At 40.3% G+C, this 15,441-nt stretch overlaps 2 protein-coding genes across 2 annotated transcripts in view; both read left to right on the forward strand.

Annotated features, from left to right (window-relative positions):
* TMEM35 (transmembrane protein 35) overlaps positions 1-5,128 on the forward strand; it is a 13,911-nt gene extending 8,783 nt beyond the window's left edge. The window contains exon 2 of the mRNA XM_006776921.2: positions 3,360-5,128. Coding sequence (XP_006776984.1) covers positions 3,360-3,764 — 405 coding nt within the window. The 3' untranslated portion in view covers positions 3,765-5,128. The remainder of the gene's footprint in view (positions 1-3,359) is intronic.
* Positions 5,129-6,865: 1,737 nt separating this feature from the next.
* The window catches only part of CENPI (centromere protein I), a 25,240-nt gene continuing 16,664 nt past the window's right edge, over positions 6,866-15,441 (forward strand). The window contains exons 1-3 of the mRNA XM_006776922.2: positions 6,866-6,970; positions 8,686-8,924; positions 11,218-11,355. Of these exons, the coding sequence (XP_006776985.2) occupies positions 8,699-8,924; positions 11,218-11,355 (364 nt within the window). The 5' untranslated portion in view covers positions 6,866-6,970; positions 8,686-8,698. The remainder of the gene's footprint in view (positions 6,971-8,685; positions 8,925-11,217; positions 11,356-15,441) is intronic.

Below are 15,441 nucleotides of genomic sequence, written 5' to 3' on the forward strand. Positions count from 1 at the left end.
GACTGAAGCTCCCAACCGCTCCTTTTTTTCTTTTTTTTATTCTGGGCCAGCTTTAGCTTTGAGGCTTGGCTCCAGCTCTTACTGCTGAAAGAAGCTTTCTGGCCTTTGCATACAATGTTGTGAATCTGCTGGCTGAAGTCCGGTGGTATTTGTTAAAATGTTTCTGAAACTGGTATTTGTTAAAATGTTTCTGAAACTGCAGGCCTGCAGCCGCAGGCTGGGAACTTTGGTTTCCTCCATCACTGAGGCAAGCAAGCCTCATGTCAGTTTCAAGCTGCCTGGCTGCCGGCCGCCATCTTGGCTGACAGTTAATTTGCATATCTCGCTGATCAGCCAATGAAAAGCGTAGCGGTCGTACTCCAATTACCATGTTTCTCTTTTATTAGTGTAGATTATTGTCTATATTCTTTGTTCTATACACTATATTCCCATGGCTTATTTATTTTTTAACTGGAAGTTTGTACCTCTTATTCCCCTTCTCCTTTTTCAACCATTCCCCTCAACTTCCCCCTGGCAACAATCAGTTTGTTCTCCATATCTATGAGTCTGTTTCTGTTCCACATATAAGTGAAATCATATGGTATTTGTCTTTCTCTGTCTTACTTATTTCACTTAGCATAATAGCCTCTAGCTGCTAGCATAAAAGCATAGTATCTCAAATGGCAAGATTTCATTCTTTCATATTGCTGAGTAATATTCCAGAGGCGGGGGGGGGAGAGAGAGAGAGAGAGAGAATGTGACATCTTATCCATTTATTTATTGATGGACACATAGGTTGCTTCCATAACTTGGCTATTTTACACGAACTTAGGGGTGCATATACCTTTTCAAATTAGTGTTTTTATTTTGCTGATAAACGTGGAGAATAGGGGACCCTTATTCACTGTGGGTGGGATTGTAAATTGGTTCAGTCACTATGGAAAACAGTATGGAAGTTGATAAAAAATTAAAATAGAACTGCCATATGACCCAACAATTCCACTTCTGAATGTTTATTTGACTAGTCTTTTCTTAAAACTCCTCTTGGTCCCCATGACCCTGTCTCTGCTAGTTTTCCTCATACTTTTCTGACCATAGTTTCTTCTGTCTACTTTGTGGACACTTTTCCTCTCCTCATTTCTTAAATGTGTGTCACACAACTTTTCCCACTGTATACATTCTACCTGGACATACTGATGACTATCCATTCTGTGTTTTTACTGCAGACCTTTCTTACTGACTGCCTTAACAAATGTCTCCACTTAGATGTCTTAGAGATACTTCATCTCAGAAAAACCCAAATTAAATTCCTCACTCCTTCTTGCCCTCTGCCACTCCCAACCAGTTCCTCTATGTTCATTCCCAAACTTCTATCCAGGCACCCAAGCCAGAGATCAGAGAATCTTTCTTGAGTTATCTTTCCCTCAGTGTCCACATCCAATAAGACATTAAATTCTGTTGATTTTGCATCCAAAGTATCCTTGACTCTGTTCCCTTCCCTCTATCCTACTGTCATTACTCTAGTCCAGGTCTCTACCTGGTTTCCTAGCTTCCAGGCATACCTCTTGTATCCATCCTCCACATTATTTCCAGAGGCAGCTTCCTTACAAGCAAATTATATTGCTCCCTTTGGATTATAGGGTAAAGTCTAGCTCCACAACACAACATATGTGATCTGATTCATATCTATCTCCCCAATTTCATGTCTCCCCTCCCTCCCCCAACTTATGCTGAACTGGGGCAGTATGCACAATACACCAGTCTAATTTGTTTTTCAGGGCCTTTGCTCATCCAGCTTCCCCTGCCTGCAATACACTTTCTTTATTGATCTTACAAACAATTGTTCTTCTTTTAAGATTCTACTCTAGCTTTTCTCAGTCCTCATCTAGGAAGACGACCATTCCCTCAGGTGTACCTCCACTGTACCCATTTACATAATTTTATTCAGCACCCATAATACTTTAAAAAAATATTTTCATTGCTTTTTTAGAGAGAGAGGAAGGGAGAGGAAGACAGAGAGATAGAAACATTGATGAGATCATCTGCCTCCTGCATTCCTCCTACTGGGGATCGAGCCCGCAACCTGGGCATGTGCCCCGAGTGGGAATCAAACCAATAACCTCTGGGTTCATGGGTCAATGCTCAACCATTGAGCCACATCAGCCAGACTCACCCATAATACTTTATTGCACTTATGTATTTGCATAACTATTCTTTGTCTTATAAACTCAAGCTTCAGGAATGGAGGGCCTTTGAATAATTAATATCTCTATCCAGAGTACCTAGTCCTGTGCCTAGCATAAGGAGACAATAAATATTGAATGAACTAATGGATACTTAATGAAAACAAAGCAGTGGGCAAACCCAATGAGACACAATAAAATCTTATCAATTTACTCTGAGGATCAGGCCACTATGAATAGTAAAAAATATGATTATCTATTAGGCTAAGGTCAGTATAATTATATTACTTTGTAATATATCCAGTGACTCCCTCCTCTGTCCTATGATGTCTCCTTTTGGGCTACAATTAGACATTGTGCAGACCTCTGTTATATACCACTAACCATGCTGCTTTATAATGCTCTTTATGTATCTCTTTCCCCCCACTAGACCAAGAGCTTCTTGACCCTGTCTTATTCATCTGTATATCTCCATCGAATAATCCATAGTAGGTGTTCAATAAGTATTTGTTGAATTAAAATTAATGAAGTTGGACCAAGCTAATCAAAGGAGTGTCTTGTAAAGGCCTGGGGATTTATCTCAATGACCATGAGAATAATTTTTGTCTTACTATATTTTAAAGATACACAGGGACTGACATTTACAGACATTTAAATTTTCTACTTGCTTTAGCACAGACACATTTTTATTTTTTACCAATGTCACAAATATAAACTCCAGCTCAGCTGAAGTTTCTGAATTATCATAGATTTCAAATTAGGGAAGTCCAAATTAGTGAGGCTTTACCATTCTGTGCCTTGCCTTGTTTCATTTTTGTTGATTTTCATATGCATCTGGATTTGGACAAGGCAGGCACTTGTGGATATGACTAATCTGTACCAGTTTTTATGGACCTGATGAATTTTCTTTTAAATTATTAATGCTTATGATTTATAATTAGGAAAAAAATTAAACTATAAAGCCAAATTCTCTTACTTTCCATACTGTTACTACAGTTTAAATCATTTAAATTACAGGGATCTCAGCAGATTGCTTGCTTTTCTTCTTATCTTAATTACAATGCTTTTGTCTTGGGGAACAGTAAAAAAAATGGGATACCCTTGGCTGGTGTGGAAAGGGAATGGTGGGGAAGGAGGACCTTTCTTGTGTTAACTTCATAGGTAATGCGGTGATTTCCTTATGGTATTCCACTTTAGAAACGTGCTTACAAGACCTATGTCCGAGCACTTCCTCTGCTGAAGAAAATGGGAATCAATTCCATTCTCCTCCGTAAAAGCATTGGTGCTCTTGAGGTGGCCTGTGGCATTGTCATGACCCTTGTGCCTGGACGTCCCAAAGATGTGGCCAACTTCTTCCTGCTTTTGCTGGTGTTGGTTGTGCTCTTCTTCCATCAGCTAGTCGGTGATCCTCTCAAACGCTATGCCCATGCCCTGGTGTTTGGAATCCTACTCACCTGCCGCCTGCTGATTGCCCGAAAGCCTGAAGACCGGTCTTCTGAGAAGAAGTTCTCTCCCCAAGGAAACATAGGAAATGCGGGGAAAGCAGAGGAACAGCCCTCCTTATATGAGAAGGCCCCTCAGGGCAAAATGAAGTTGTCATAGAAAAGTGGAAGTGCAAAAAGTGGACCTTCCAGGCAGTTGCCTCCATGACACCCAGGAAGATGTCACTGTGTGTTTTTCATTTGCTTTATTTATCTTGGGGGGAGGGTGAAGGGAAAATATAATCTACAAGTTAATGGCCCTGTTAGTTTGTGTACACCTATACCCTAAAATGACCTCCCCACATAGACAGACATATGTGCACCATCTTTAATCACTCTGGGGAACTCTCACATCTTGCTGCATGTACATGTATATGGCTAACTACTGAAGTGTTTTTGTGAGATGGACTCCAGCAAGCATGTGACTGTGAGACTGTATGTGTGGGAAAATGTATTTACTGTGTGTGTGCATGCACATGCGGAGGAAAAGGCTCTGATCTTGAACTAATCCTGCATAGGTATCCTTCCCTTTATAAACCCAGTCTAGTGAAGACAGAATAAAATAAATGTCCTATAAAGAGAATCTACTTTTGGTATAAAACAAATGATGTATTCCCATGGGATGGAGGAATCCCTTGATAGATTAAACTGAAAACTTAAACCTACCACTTTAAGAAAAAGGTCGTTCAACTTAAGGCACTGAGTTATATGTAAAATTAATTTGCCTCTACTTTTAACAGTTGTTTAAATTTTAAATACTCCATATTGAGTTTAATTAAAATAAGGAATATATGCAGTCAATAGATAATCTAGTTCTTCAAGTGATGAAATTGGAAGTTTCACCTTGCTTTTGTCCAAGCCCAACCTACTAAGCTCAGAGTTTGAAACTGAAGCAGTAAACATGCGTTTTTGTTAATTTTCTTAAGCCAAAAACTGGCTCACTTCCATTATTCTCAGCAGCTAACCAGGATTTGACAGCTTCTCCACTATTGTGGCTGAGGGAGCAGGGATTAGTCCTGTTAGAAGTCTGTGAATCTCAAACTGTCCTCTTAAATCATGTGAAATTTGACCGAAGAGTTGTACCCAGTGTTTCCCTGACAAATAGATTCACTACTCCTATTGAATTTTCATTGAACTTTGCTAGTGTAAGCAGAGATCTAAGTTACCCCCAGAGTTGTCGCCTCTGCATTTCTTTATTATTCCAGTAGGTGGAGTTTAGCTGAGGGAAGGACATTTGATATGGGTTAGTTGGGTCCAGCAGTATGAAAATTTGCTTTCTTCATTACATACTGATGTTTCTTCTTGTTAGATGTGCTTTGATGGTTTTGATATTATTGTGCCAGGGATGGGAAAAGGGGTGGGGGTGTTTTGTGTGTGTGGAGTAAATTATTGTATTTCTTCAATATCATTGTTCTTATTAATTGATACCTCTCTGTCTTATTTCTCTCATTCTTTCAAAATAAAAAAATTGAAATTTGGAGGAAATTGTTGGGACAAATATTGAAAATCTGGAAAGTAAGGGTAATATCAAGGGATTTGGGCTCTTTTTTTGTCTGGATAAAGGAGAAGAAAGAGAAGGGGATGTATAGTCACTTAATATATTAAGATTACCAATTTTCCAATCTCATTTAGGTTCCTCCACACCTCTGTGATCGAAAGCTATAAAATTAGGATCTCAATGAAATTTCCAGATTTGGGGAATTCTGCTTCATTAGGTGATGTCAGGGGAAAGTAGAAGAATGATTTCAGAGAAAATTGCAGGTATATTAAATAAAGATGAACCAGTTTCTCTCACTACATGTGTCCACGAAGTGGCACAAGTTCCAGTGCCACAGACTTGTCACATTAACCAAGTTATTTCCTCTCTCAAGGCCCCAGTTTCATCATCTACAAAAAAGAAGGGGGATTGAAAGCTTAAAAGCCCTTTCAATTTACAACTGAACCTATGTAATGATTAAAATGACTCTTGAGAAATGTTCAGTTTTAGTAGAAAAGGAAGAACAGCTACCATGGAAATATTGAACACTCATTTCTCATGCATTATTAAATGAGTTCATTAAAGTGCTCTGAAAAACCATACAAATATAAAATGTGATAAACAGTCATTTCTGCTGTAATCTCCCAAATACATCAACTTAACCTGTGATTCTTCATGTCTCCCTAAAATAGCCAAGTTTCCTTCTACAGTTTTTTTATATATATTTTATTGACTTTTTACAGAGAGGAAGGGAGAGAGATAGAGAGTCAGAAACATCGATGAGAGAGAAACATCGACCAGCTGCCTCCTGCACACCCCCTACTGGGAATGTGCCTGCAACCAAGGTACATGCCCTTGACCGGAATCGAACCTGGGACCCTTCAGTCCGCAGGCCGACGCTCTATCCACTGAGCCAAACCGGTTTCGGCTCCTTCTACAGTTTTACCTACAGTTTATAGATATGTTTTGGCTTCAAAAAAATCAGCGAGAGCTGTTAAGTTTATATCTTTCCTCTCTGATTCCTAGTCTAGTAAGAGATTAAACTAGGGACTACGCTCAGGTCTCACACTAAGCCTTTGTTGCTATTTTAGCCAATTTCTTTAAGGTCCATCACTCCTCAAAGTTAGGAATTTTTATGTGTAGACTTGGCTGGTTATGTGCAAGGTGCCACATCTGGCCCAGGACACGTTTTTAGCAAACCCTGGAAGGTACGGGTACCCATCCTCGGTTAAAGGAGGGTAGATTCCGCCCCCCCCTACCCCCATCCTTCCCACCACCTAGTTTCACATGGGGAAAATGATAGCTATAGAGGTCACAGACCCTTTAACCTAAGTCTCTTGCCCAGCATAGGAGAGGCAGTCTTTACTGCAAACTTTGCAGTTTCATATTTTCCCGCCAAGTCGCGACGTTTGGGGTCAATCTGGGCAAAGCCATCGATATAATTAATCTTGTTAAGTTCAAGAATTCAGATGCTGATCTGTTTTACGCAAAATAAAAGAATGTGAACATTATTAGGACAGCGGAAACGCCGGCCAATCAGTTTGCTCCAGCCGCAACGGCCCACTCACCACAAGTACCAGAGACCTAGTGGGTGGGGCGAGCGACGCCCCAAATTGGGTCTGCGTCAGCGTCAGCGTCAGCGTCAGCGTCAGCGTCAGCCCCAGCGCGCGCGCGCCGCCTTGCGCGGTAGAGCTGAAACCCAACCAATCAGACTTCAGCAGAGCGCAGCCGCTCCGCCCGGTCGCCGCCTGCGTCTGCGTGGAAGACTGTGCGCAAGGCGGGACTCGCTCATTTGAATCCTGGAGGGGATGTTTGAACTCCGGAGGTTCGGGGACAGAAGAGTGTATTAGGTAAGGGACTTTTAAATACCGCGTGAAAGGGGGATTCCGAGATCAGAGAAGCTCCTTGACTTCTGAGCAGGACTATCCTGCAAGATGTGGCTGGGGTAGGGTTTTCCCCGAGCCTGGGAAGCGGGCGGTGGGGGGTGGGGAGGCGCCGGGGAAGCCTTGGGAAGATATGGGATAGGTCAACCGGGTGGGGTCTGAAGCTGTTCGCTTGCCTTTCTTTGAAAGGAACATAGGAAACAACTCGGAACTTGGACTCTCCCACAGGTTTAGACACGCATATTGCTCTCCTGCTCTGGTCTCATCTGCTCTAGGGACGTGGGATTGAGTGTCATTCCGACCATTCCCTTAGTTTTTGTCATTTGAAGCCAAAACTTCAGAAGTCTGGGTTCCTCTCTTCCCTTCTACCTACATCCAGTATTTTATCATGATCTTGCCCAGCCTATCTCCAACACTTATCACGAACACAATCATTTTCTACCTTTTCCACCGCTGTACATTAGACCTAGTTCAGGCTACAGTTACATCTCTTCAGGACTTCTGCAAGACCCTTTTAATTGCCCTGTTTCCACTCCTTGACCCCTAGCATTCTATTTTTCACACTGCAGCTAAAGTGGCCTTAAAACATAAATCAGATGGCATCATTCCCCTCTCTAACACTTCTCCCTACCCGATAGTTGCCACTTAAAAATCCAAACTCCTTACTCTAGCATACACTGTCCCAGTATGGTAGTCCCTGGCTGCCTTTCTGACCTCATCTCCCACTACCCTCTGCCTCTTTCATATCACTACCCCTCCCTTCCCAACTGGTATTGCTACTGTTTTCCTAACAGACAAAGCTCTTGCTTCAAGGACTTAGCAAGTCTTAGTTTTGCTTTTCCATGAAATACTCTTCCAGCACATCTTCACATAGCTGTTTCCTTTCTGGCATTCAAAAGTCCGTTTAAAGGTCAATCAGGGAGGCTTTCTGTGAACACTTATTCCAAAGTAGCTTCTCACTTCCACCTCATTTCTATCACATCACTGTGATATTATGTTCACTATTAGGTATATACTTATTTATTGACTCTCACACCACCACCCCCATAAGTTTCATGAGAGCAGAGACCTTGACTATTATATGATCTTATCCCTGGTAGCTAGAACTGTGCTTGGAATATAGATGATGTTCAGTAATTACCTATTGAATAAGTGAGTTAATTAATGGGGAATTTTTCCGTTCTGATAATCCTTAGTTTGCACACCAGTTTGACTTTTGAACTATGCAATTTTAACTTAGCACTATAAAGTGGGGAGCATAAAAGATGAAAAGTAAAATTAAGGAGAGGTGGAGAAAAATAGGAGTGATTGGAGAAATTAAGATTGAGTTCATAAGATGGCTTAATTTTGGACACACTTATGTGATATAGCCATTTTAAGAAAATTGCTATGTTACCCGTATTCTTACTCTTTTATTTTCCTCCAGGAAGGCCAGTTCAGCTGGTCAGTGTTAACTTGGAGAGTTGTTTCTCTCTGTTCCTATTTAGGTCAAGGACTTTCTGAGAAAGCTAACCTGTAAGTTTTGTTGCCCAGATTTTTGTCAGTTTTTTTATGGTATACTTGTTGTATGTTAGGTAGTATGTACTAAATGTTTAGAATACATTCAGATGTGGGTCTTGTCTTTGTGGAGTAGAAAGGGACAGTTTGGTTGGTTAATGGTAATGACACTTGTTTCTGCATAGAACATGTGCAGTAATGTCAGCTCAAAAGAGAGTTAAGAGCTCTCTGGCACCAAGAACTTCACAACATAGTAATAGTTATCAGACTAATCTCTTGGCTTGGAAACTGAAAGAGGACCTAAGCAGCTCAAGGAGCACCTCGAAACATGGACAAAACAGTCCAGTGGAAGATTCTGAACAAGCTGATGCTGATGAGCAAGCAGAAGATGCTCTGCAGATAGCAGTAAGATACTTTGAGAAAGGTAAGACAGATGGTTTTCCTTATGAAAGTCCTATTTCTATCAAAATATTCTAGACTTCTTTGTTGAGGAATTATAAAGGAGAGCATATTTTTGCTCATTAATGTTTTTCTCAGCTTAATAGACATTTATTGAGCTCTTACTACATATGGGTATGCTAGGTACTAGTATACAACAGCAAAGCACATTCCTGGCAGAGTGGTTTCCAAACTGCTGCACATTGGAGTCACCCGAAAATCTTTAAAACACACTGATGCCTGGCATCCACTCTTAGTTTGATTTTATTGGTATGGGATGCAACCTGGGCATTGGGACTTTTTAAAGGCTCCTAACATGATTTCAAAGTTTGGGAATCATGCCCTAGTACTGGAACAGCTTATAGTCTAAAATCAGTGCGTTTAGTTAGTTTAGAGCAGAGATGCCAAGGCATGATTTAGTTTTCCTTACTGAAGGTGCTGTTGCTGTTAAATATTCTAGAGTTTGATCCCTTAGGCCACTGCCACCACCATGCAAATAGAAGTAAGATATAAGGGAGCGAATGCCTGGGTGGAATGAATTAAATATTCTGTACGCTCCCTAAATAAAAGCGACTGTTACGCTTGCGTGGCAGGAAGGCTAGAGGCCCAAGTGGTCCCATTTTCATTCGGATGGACCTCAGTAACCAGATGGAATGTGTGCTTGCCCTGTGTCAGGAGGAAACCGCCTGGGGAAACGCTTCCTGTAAAACTCTCTCCTTATTGAGGTAAAGAGCAAGGGTCCCCAAAACAATCTGATTCCCACTCTCCGATGTAAACTATAGCTCCTGCCTCTCAAGGTGTCGGGGGGAACAGTACTTGGAGTTTATGGGAAATTTATCCAGATGTGTAAATGGCTGAGTATCCTCAGAAGCCAGTCATGGTGCACTGTCAATACCCTGTGCTGATGTCTGGTGGTGTTATGGGGGACCCTGACTTGGGCCTTGCCCAGCAAATGGAGTGGAACTTGCGCTCTGATACAATTGGGTATCCCTTCCACTTTGGCATATCGTAAACCTTTTTCAATGGACAGACAGACTAGGAAGAAGAGAGAGAGTCCAAGGGCTTCTTTGATCCCCATGTACACACAGATCAGATTGCTGCAGGGTTAGAATCTGTCCTGTTCTGGTGGCCCACTCTAAACAAGAATGTGGATTGGATTAGTTATATTTACTGTAACCAGCAAAGGCTTGTTAACTATCCTCAAGATGCAGTTAAAGGGATAGTGAACAGCTAGATGCTACCCGCAGGGTGACATGGGAGAATAGGTTGGCATTAATATGTGTAATTTTGGGGGTTAATGTTATACATTCATCTCTGACAACACAGCCAAACAGAACCATCACTGAGGCCCCACAGGGATTGACAGCTTTGAGTTAGCTGAGAATTCTTAAATTGAGGATGCTTTCTCCAATTTAGCAATGGTTCAGAGAATGGAAGGGAATGACAGAGGTGGGATGTTATATTATCTCTCATGTATGAGAGGTCTTATCTAAAGGTTAATTGAAACCTCATTGACCAAACAGCAAAATAATCTTCTAGACACTGCAGAGCATGAAAATCAATGAATGTTAGCTGAGTTTGAAGAAAAGAGTTAAATAAGAAAAGGGGGATTTGTGAGAATAAACAAGTAATCTTTTCTGTCAAGGGAGTTTAGGCAGCCACCACTTTAGCTCAGTGGCTTGCAGCTCCTCTGGAGGCTGCCATTTTGAAACGGCAAAGGTCAACCCCTTCCTTTAAATTAGCCCATCTTGCAAGACTGGGTGCCTAAGCTCTTCCAATCAAGAGTGAAGGACAGGAACAAAAGCCCTAGCAGACACCTGCTCAATGGGCATGTGCTCCCATACCATGTGAGTGTACATCCTCCTGCAGGAGTAAAGATATTTGCCTTGCAAAAAAAAATACTCTAGAGTTTGAAAAGCTTTGAAGGACTTTTAGGAAGATATTTTATGCATAAAGCTATTCCTTTAAAGCAGCGGTTCTCAACCTGTGGGTCGCAATCCCTTTGGGGGTCGAATGACCCTTTCACAGGGGTCGCCTAAGATGATTGGAAAACACATATATAATTAAATGTTGTTTTTGTGATTAATCACTGCTTTACTTATGTTCAATTTGTAACAATGAAATTGGGGGTCACCACAACATGAGGAACTGTATTAAAGGGTCGCGGCATTAGGAAGGTTGAGAACCACTGCTTTAAAGTATCCCAAATTGTAATTGTTGAGGCTACAGACTGAAAGAATTTTAAAGGCCCCACTATTTAATATGGTTCCTTTTTCTAGGTCCCTTTAAAACTTCTCGGAGTAAAGATAAAACCTTGGAAAAACACTTGAAAACTGTGGAAAGTGTGGCTTGGAAGAATGGGTTAGCTCCAGAAGAAATTGACATCCTATTAAATGTGGCACTCAGTGGCAAATTTGGTATGTTAAGAGGATAAATGAGTTTGCTGTTAGTTTTGCCTCCCAGACTTTGAATTAGGTTGTTCTTTGGAATCAGTTGCAGTTCTTTTTTTTTTTTTTACTATTCTCTTTATAAAATAAAAATTGTAATTTCTTACATTCCAATAACCCTATGAACCAAAAGTTTCTATGTACATATGTTGAAATGTCTAGTTATCACATAACTTTACAAGTAAAATGTATAGACTCTTCTTACCAAATACATGGGAGCCATTTTCAGTATTTCTCTTAAGAATACATATAATTTAAATGTTGCTGGAAGGCACCTTAAAAGATAATATGGTCTACTCCATTACTTTTGGGTTCACTTATCTATGACAAGTCCCTGTTGATGCTATTTCCATTTCAGCATCTATGACCTTAGCAGTCAAGATGCTTTTTTTATTTTTTATAAATGCTTCCTTTCCTGTTCTAGTTCATTTGGAATGGACGTGGGAGTGGGGTTTTTAGAAAGAAATAACATCTTCCCAGTATTCTTTTTATTTGAGAAAAATATTTTAACCTATTCTCATTTACATTTAGACTTGGAAGGTATTTTAGACCATGTACATCTTCATTTTAAAGGTGAGGAAATTGAGGCCCAGAGTTATTATAGAGATTTGCTTAAATGTCAGAGCTATCACTGGAGAATTCAGACCTCCTAACTTACCTTCTAGGGTTATTGCTATCGATTTTTCTACCTGTTTTTTTGTTTTGTTTTGTTTTTGAGAATTAAGACCACTATCCAAACTGGATACTTTTTATTCTATTTCCTGGCCCTTGCATAGTGTAGTCCTTTGTGTATACACTAGCATCATGCTTACAAGGGTGTGTGTATTGTAAAGCAACAACATATTACTAGCTGAATTCAGTATATGACTCCCAGGTATTTCAGTTCTTGGCTTTTACTTGATTAGTTCTCTGTGTTTTCCTAGAAAGTTAAATTTGACCTAATAAAATTGTCTCTTAGCCCAGCTGGTGTGGCTCAGTGGTTGAGCATCAACCTTATGAACCAGGAGGTCATGGTTCAATTCCTGGTTAGGGTACATGCCCGGTGGTGGGCTCAGTCCCCCGTGGGGAGCATGCAGGAGGCAGCCAATTGGTGATTCTCTCTCATCACTGATGTTTCTATCTCTTCTATCTCTCTCTCCCTCTCCCTTCCTCTCTGAAATCCATAAAAATATATATTAAAAATATCTCTTTAAAAAAAGTTTTGAAAAAATAAATTGGCTCTTTTTCTCATAAGTGGCCTCAGATTGTTTGTTCTAATATCTTTTCATGAATCTGTGGTTAACTGATTAGTGTCTGTCAAGAAAAAATCTCTACCTTCTGTCCTTAAAACATATATAGAATGTACAGATATTTTCTATTTTGAAATTTCTCTTTTCTTTTTTGATATATCAGAAATTAATGCTTAGAAGGCTTTTATGACATTTGCCAGGCCTTATGGCAAATGCATGCCTCTTTCAAAATGCATGCCACAGACTTAGAAACTTTTATATATTATTTTTTAAATATATTTTTACTGATTTCAGAGAGGAAGGGAGAGGGAGAGAGAGATAGAAGAGATAGAAACATCAGTGATGAGAGAGAATCACCAATTGGCTGCCTCCTGCATGCTCCCCACGGGGGACGGAGCCCACCACCGGGCATGTACCCTAACCAGGAATTGAACCATGACCTCCTGGTTCATAAGGTTGATGCTCAACCACTGAGCCATGCTGGCTGGGCTATATATGATTGGAAAAAACAATCTCTAGCTTTTTAGTCTAACATTTTTTTGTTAACCTGGAATTTTGTGATGTCAAATGTGGCTTCCTTAACTGCTTTTTCCCTTTTTAGTTATATCTATGATATCCTCCATCACTATTAGATCTTTACATGTAGCTCTTTTGCTCAGTTGTAATGTGTATTCAGGGACAGGTGTGATACAAATGCTGTAATTGGGTGCAAAGAGACTTTAATTTTAGATTCTAGAAATTAATTTCAAAGTCATTGGGATGTAAGAATAGTCTGTAATGAATAACTTCTTTGAATTTGGTACATGTGTAAAGTGTTAGTGGTTAGACTATTTTAAATTTTAGAAGGATTAGGGGATGGGAGTGAGGGAAAAAAGAGAAATAAAAACAAGGAAACAGTGGAAAGCAGGTTTTTATTCTTGTGATTCATTATCTGCTTATCACTGCTTCCTTTCTTCTCCACAGAATGATGTGGTAGAAATTGATAGAAATGTATTATTGCAGTTAGGATGAATAAATCTAGAAATCTAATGTACTACATGATGACTATCCTATATAATAAAGAGGTAATACGCAAATTAACCCCCACGCCCTCATAAGATGACTGCCTATGACCAGGGTGGCTGGGGGGTTAGTGAGGGATGACCAAACGACTGAACAAGCAGGCTGTGTGGGGTGATCAGGCCAGCAGGGGGGGCAGTTGGGGGTGATTAGGCTGGCAGGGGGAGCAGTGAGGGGCAACCAGGCTGGCAGAGGGAACAGTGAGGGGCAACCAAGCAGGCAGGCAGGTGTGCGATTAGAAGCCAGCGGTCCAGGATTGTGAGAGGGATGTCTGACAGTTGGACATCCCCTGAGGGGTCCTGGATTGGAGAGGGTGCAGGCTGGGCTGAGGGGACCACCCCCCCCCGTCCATGCACAAATTTTGTGCACTGGGCCTCTAGTAGTTAATAATACTGTATTGAACACTTGAAATTTGCTAGGAGTAGATTTTAGGTGCTCTTACCACACACAAACAAATGGTAGCTGTGTGAGGAGATAATATGTTAATTAGCCTGACTAGTTGTTATTTCACTATGTATATATATCATATCATCATGTCATACATATTAAATATATACAGTTTTTATTTAAAAAAATAGAGGTCTTCACCTTCAGGGAAAAAAAGACACGTGTATAAGATGTTTCTGAGAATGCTACTTGCAAGTGAAGTAAAGAACAGCCTTATTTCAGTGAATGGATGTGATCACCATGCTATAATGCATATAAAATTGTTTAAAGACATATGTAAGATATTTCTAAGAATGCTACTTGTGGGAGAAGATGAGAACAGTGTTATTATAGTGAATGAAGGTGATTGCCAGACTTTAAGGCATTTAAAAGAGTGGTTAAAGACACATGCATCCAAGATGTTTTTGAGAATTCTACTTGCATGAGAAGTTGAGAACAGTGTTTTTTCACTGAATGATTATGCTCACCACACAAGAATGTGAATAAAACAGTGTTTAAATACAAAAGAAGAAATTAATGAGATACCTATTTAATTCTTAAAGCCTTAATAAGCAGAATTTAATATAGGGTGTATACAAAGCTTTTTTCAAAATCACTTATCTTGCCAGATGTGAGGATATTGTGGAAGCCAGAGAGTATTATGGAAAAATTGGACCAGTTTAGAATAGTACTGCCAACTAATTCCAAGGATAGCTGTTCATTCTGCTGTCCTCTCCACTTTTTTTTTGGAGGGGGAGTGGAGTATACAAATATATTTATTTATTCTTAAATGTAGCAGCCCATGTAAGATGCCTGTCAGTAGCTTTAAATAAACCAGAGTCTATTGTGTCATTAAAAATAATAACAAAAGAATAATCCTTGAAATTCTCTGCTGAGTACTTTTTTGAGATATAATTCACATACCATAAAATTCACACTTTTGAAGCATCCAATTCCTGGTGGTGGTTGTTTTTGTTAAAAAAAAAACAAACCACATTCACAGGTTTGTGCAACCATCACCACTCTCTAATTGCCAAACATATCGTCACCCCCAAAAGAAACCCTGAACTCATCCTCCCTTTTCAAATAGAAACATTAGAGCCAAAGAATTTGCTTTATAATCTACTTATATAAAAACCATGGGTGGTGTTCATCACATGCAGATGAACAGCCCTGACTAAGCGTAAGGAAGTCAGTCCTACAGGGGTTGTCTTGGCACAGGCTGCACCCTCCCACAAGCTGTTTCCTGGAGTTGTTTCCTGTAAGGGCGGGGTTTGAGGCAGGAACCCGCCCTGGGAGCATGGAGGCAGATCTTTCTAAAGTGTGCCATGCCAGCATGGCC

The sequence above is a fragment of the Myotis davidii genome, unplaced genomic scaffold (assembly GCF_000327345.1).
Source record: "Myotis davidii unplaced genomic scaffold, ASM32734v1 scaffold2209, whole genome shotgun sequence".
NCBI classification, from domain to species: domain Eukaryota; kingdom Metazoa; phylum Chordata; class Mammalia; order Chiroptera; family Vespertilionidae; genus Myotis; species Myotis davidii.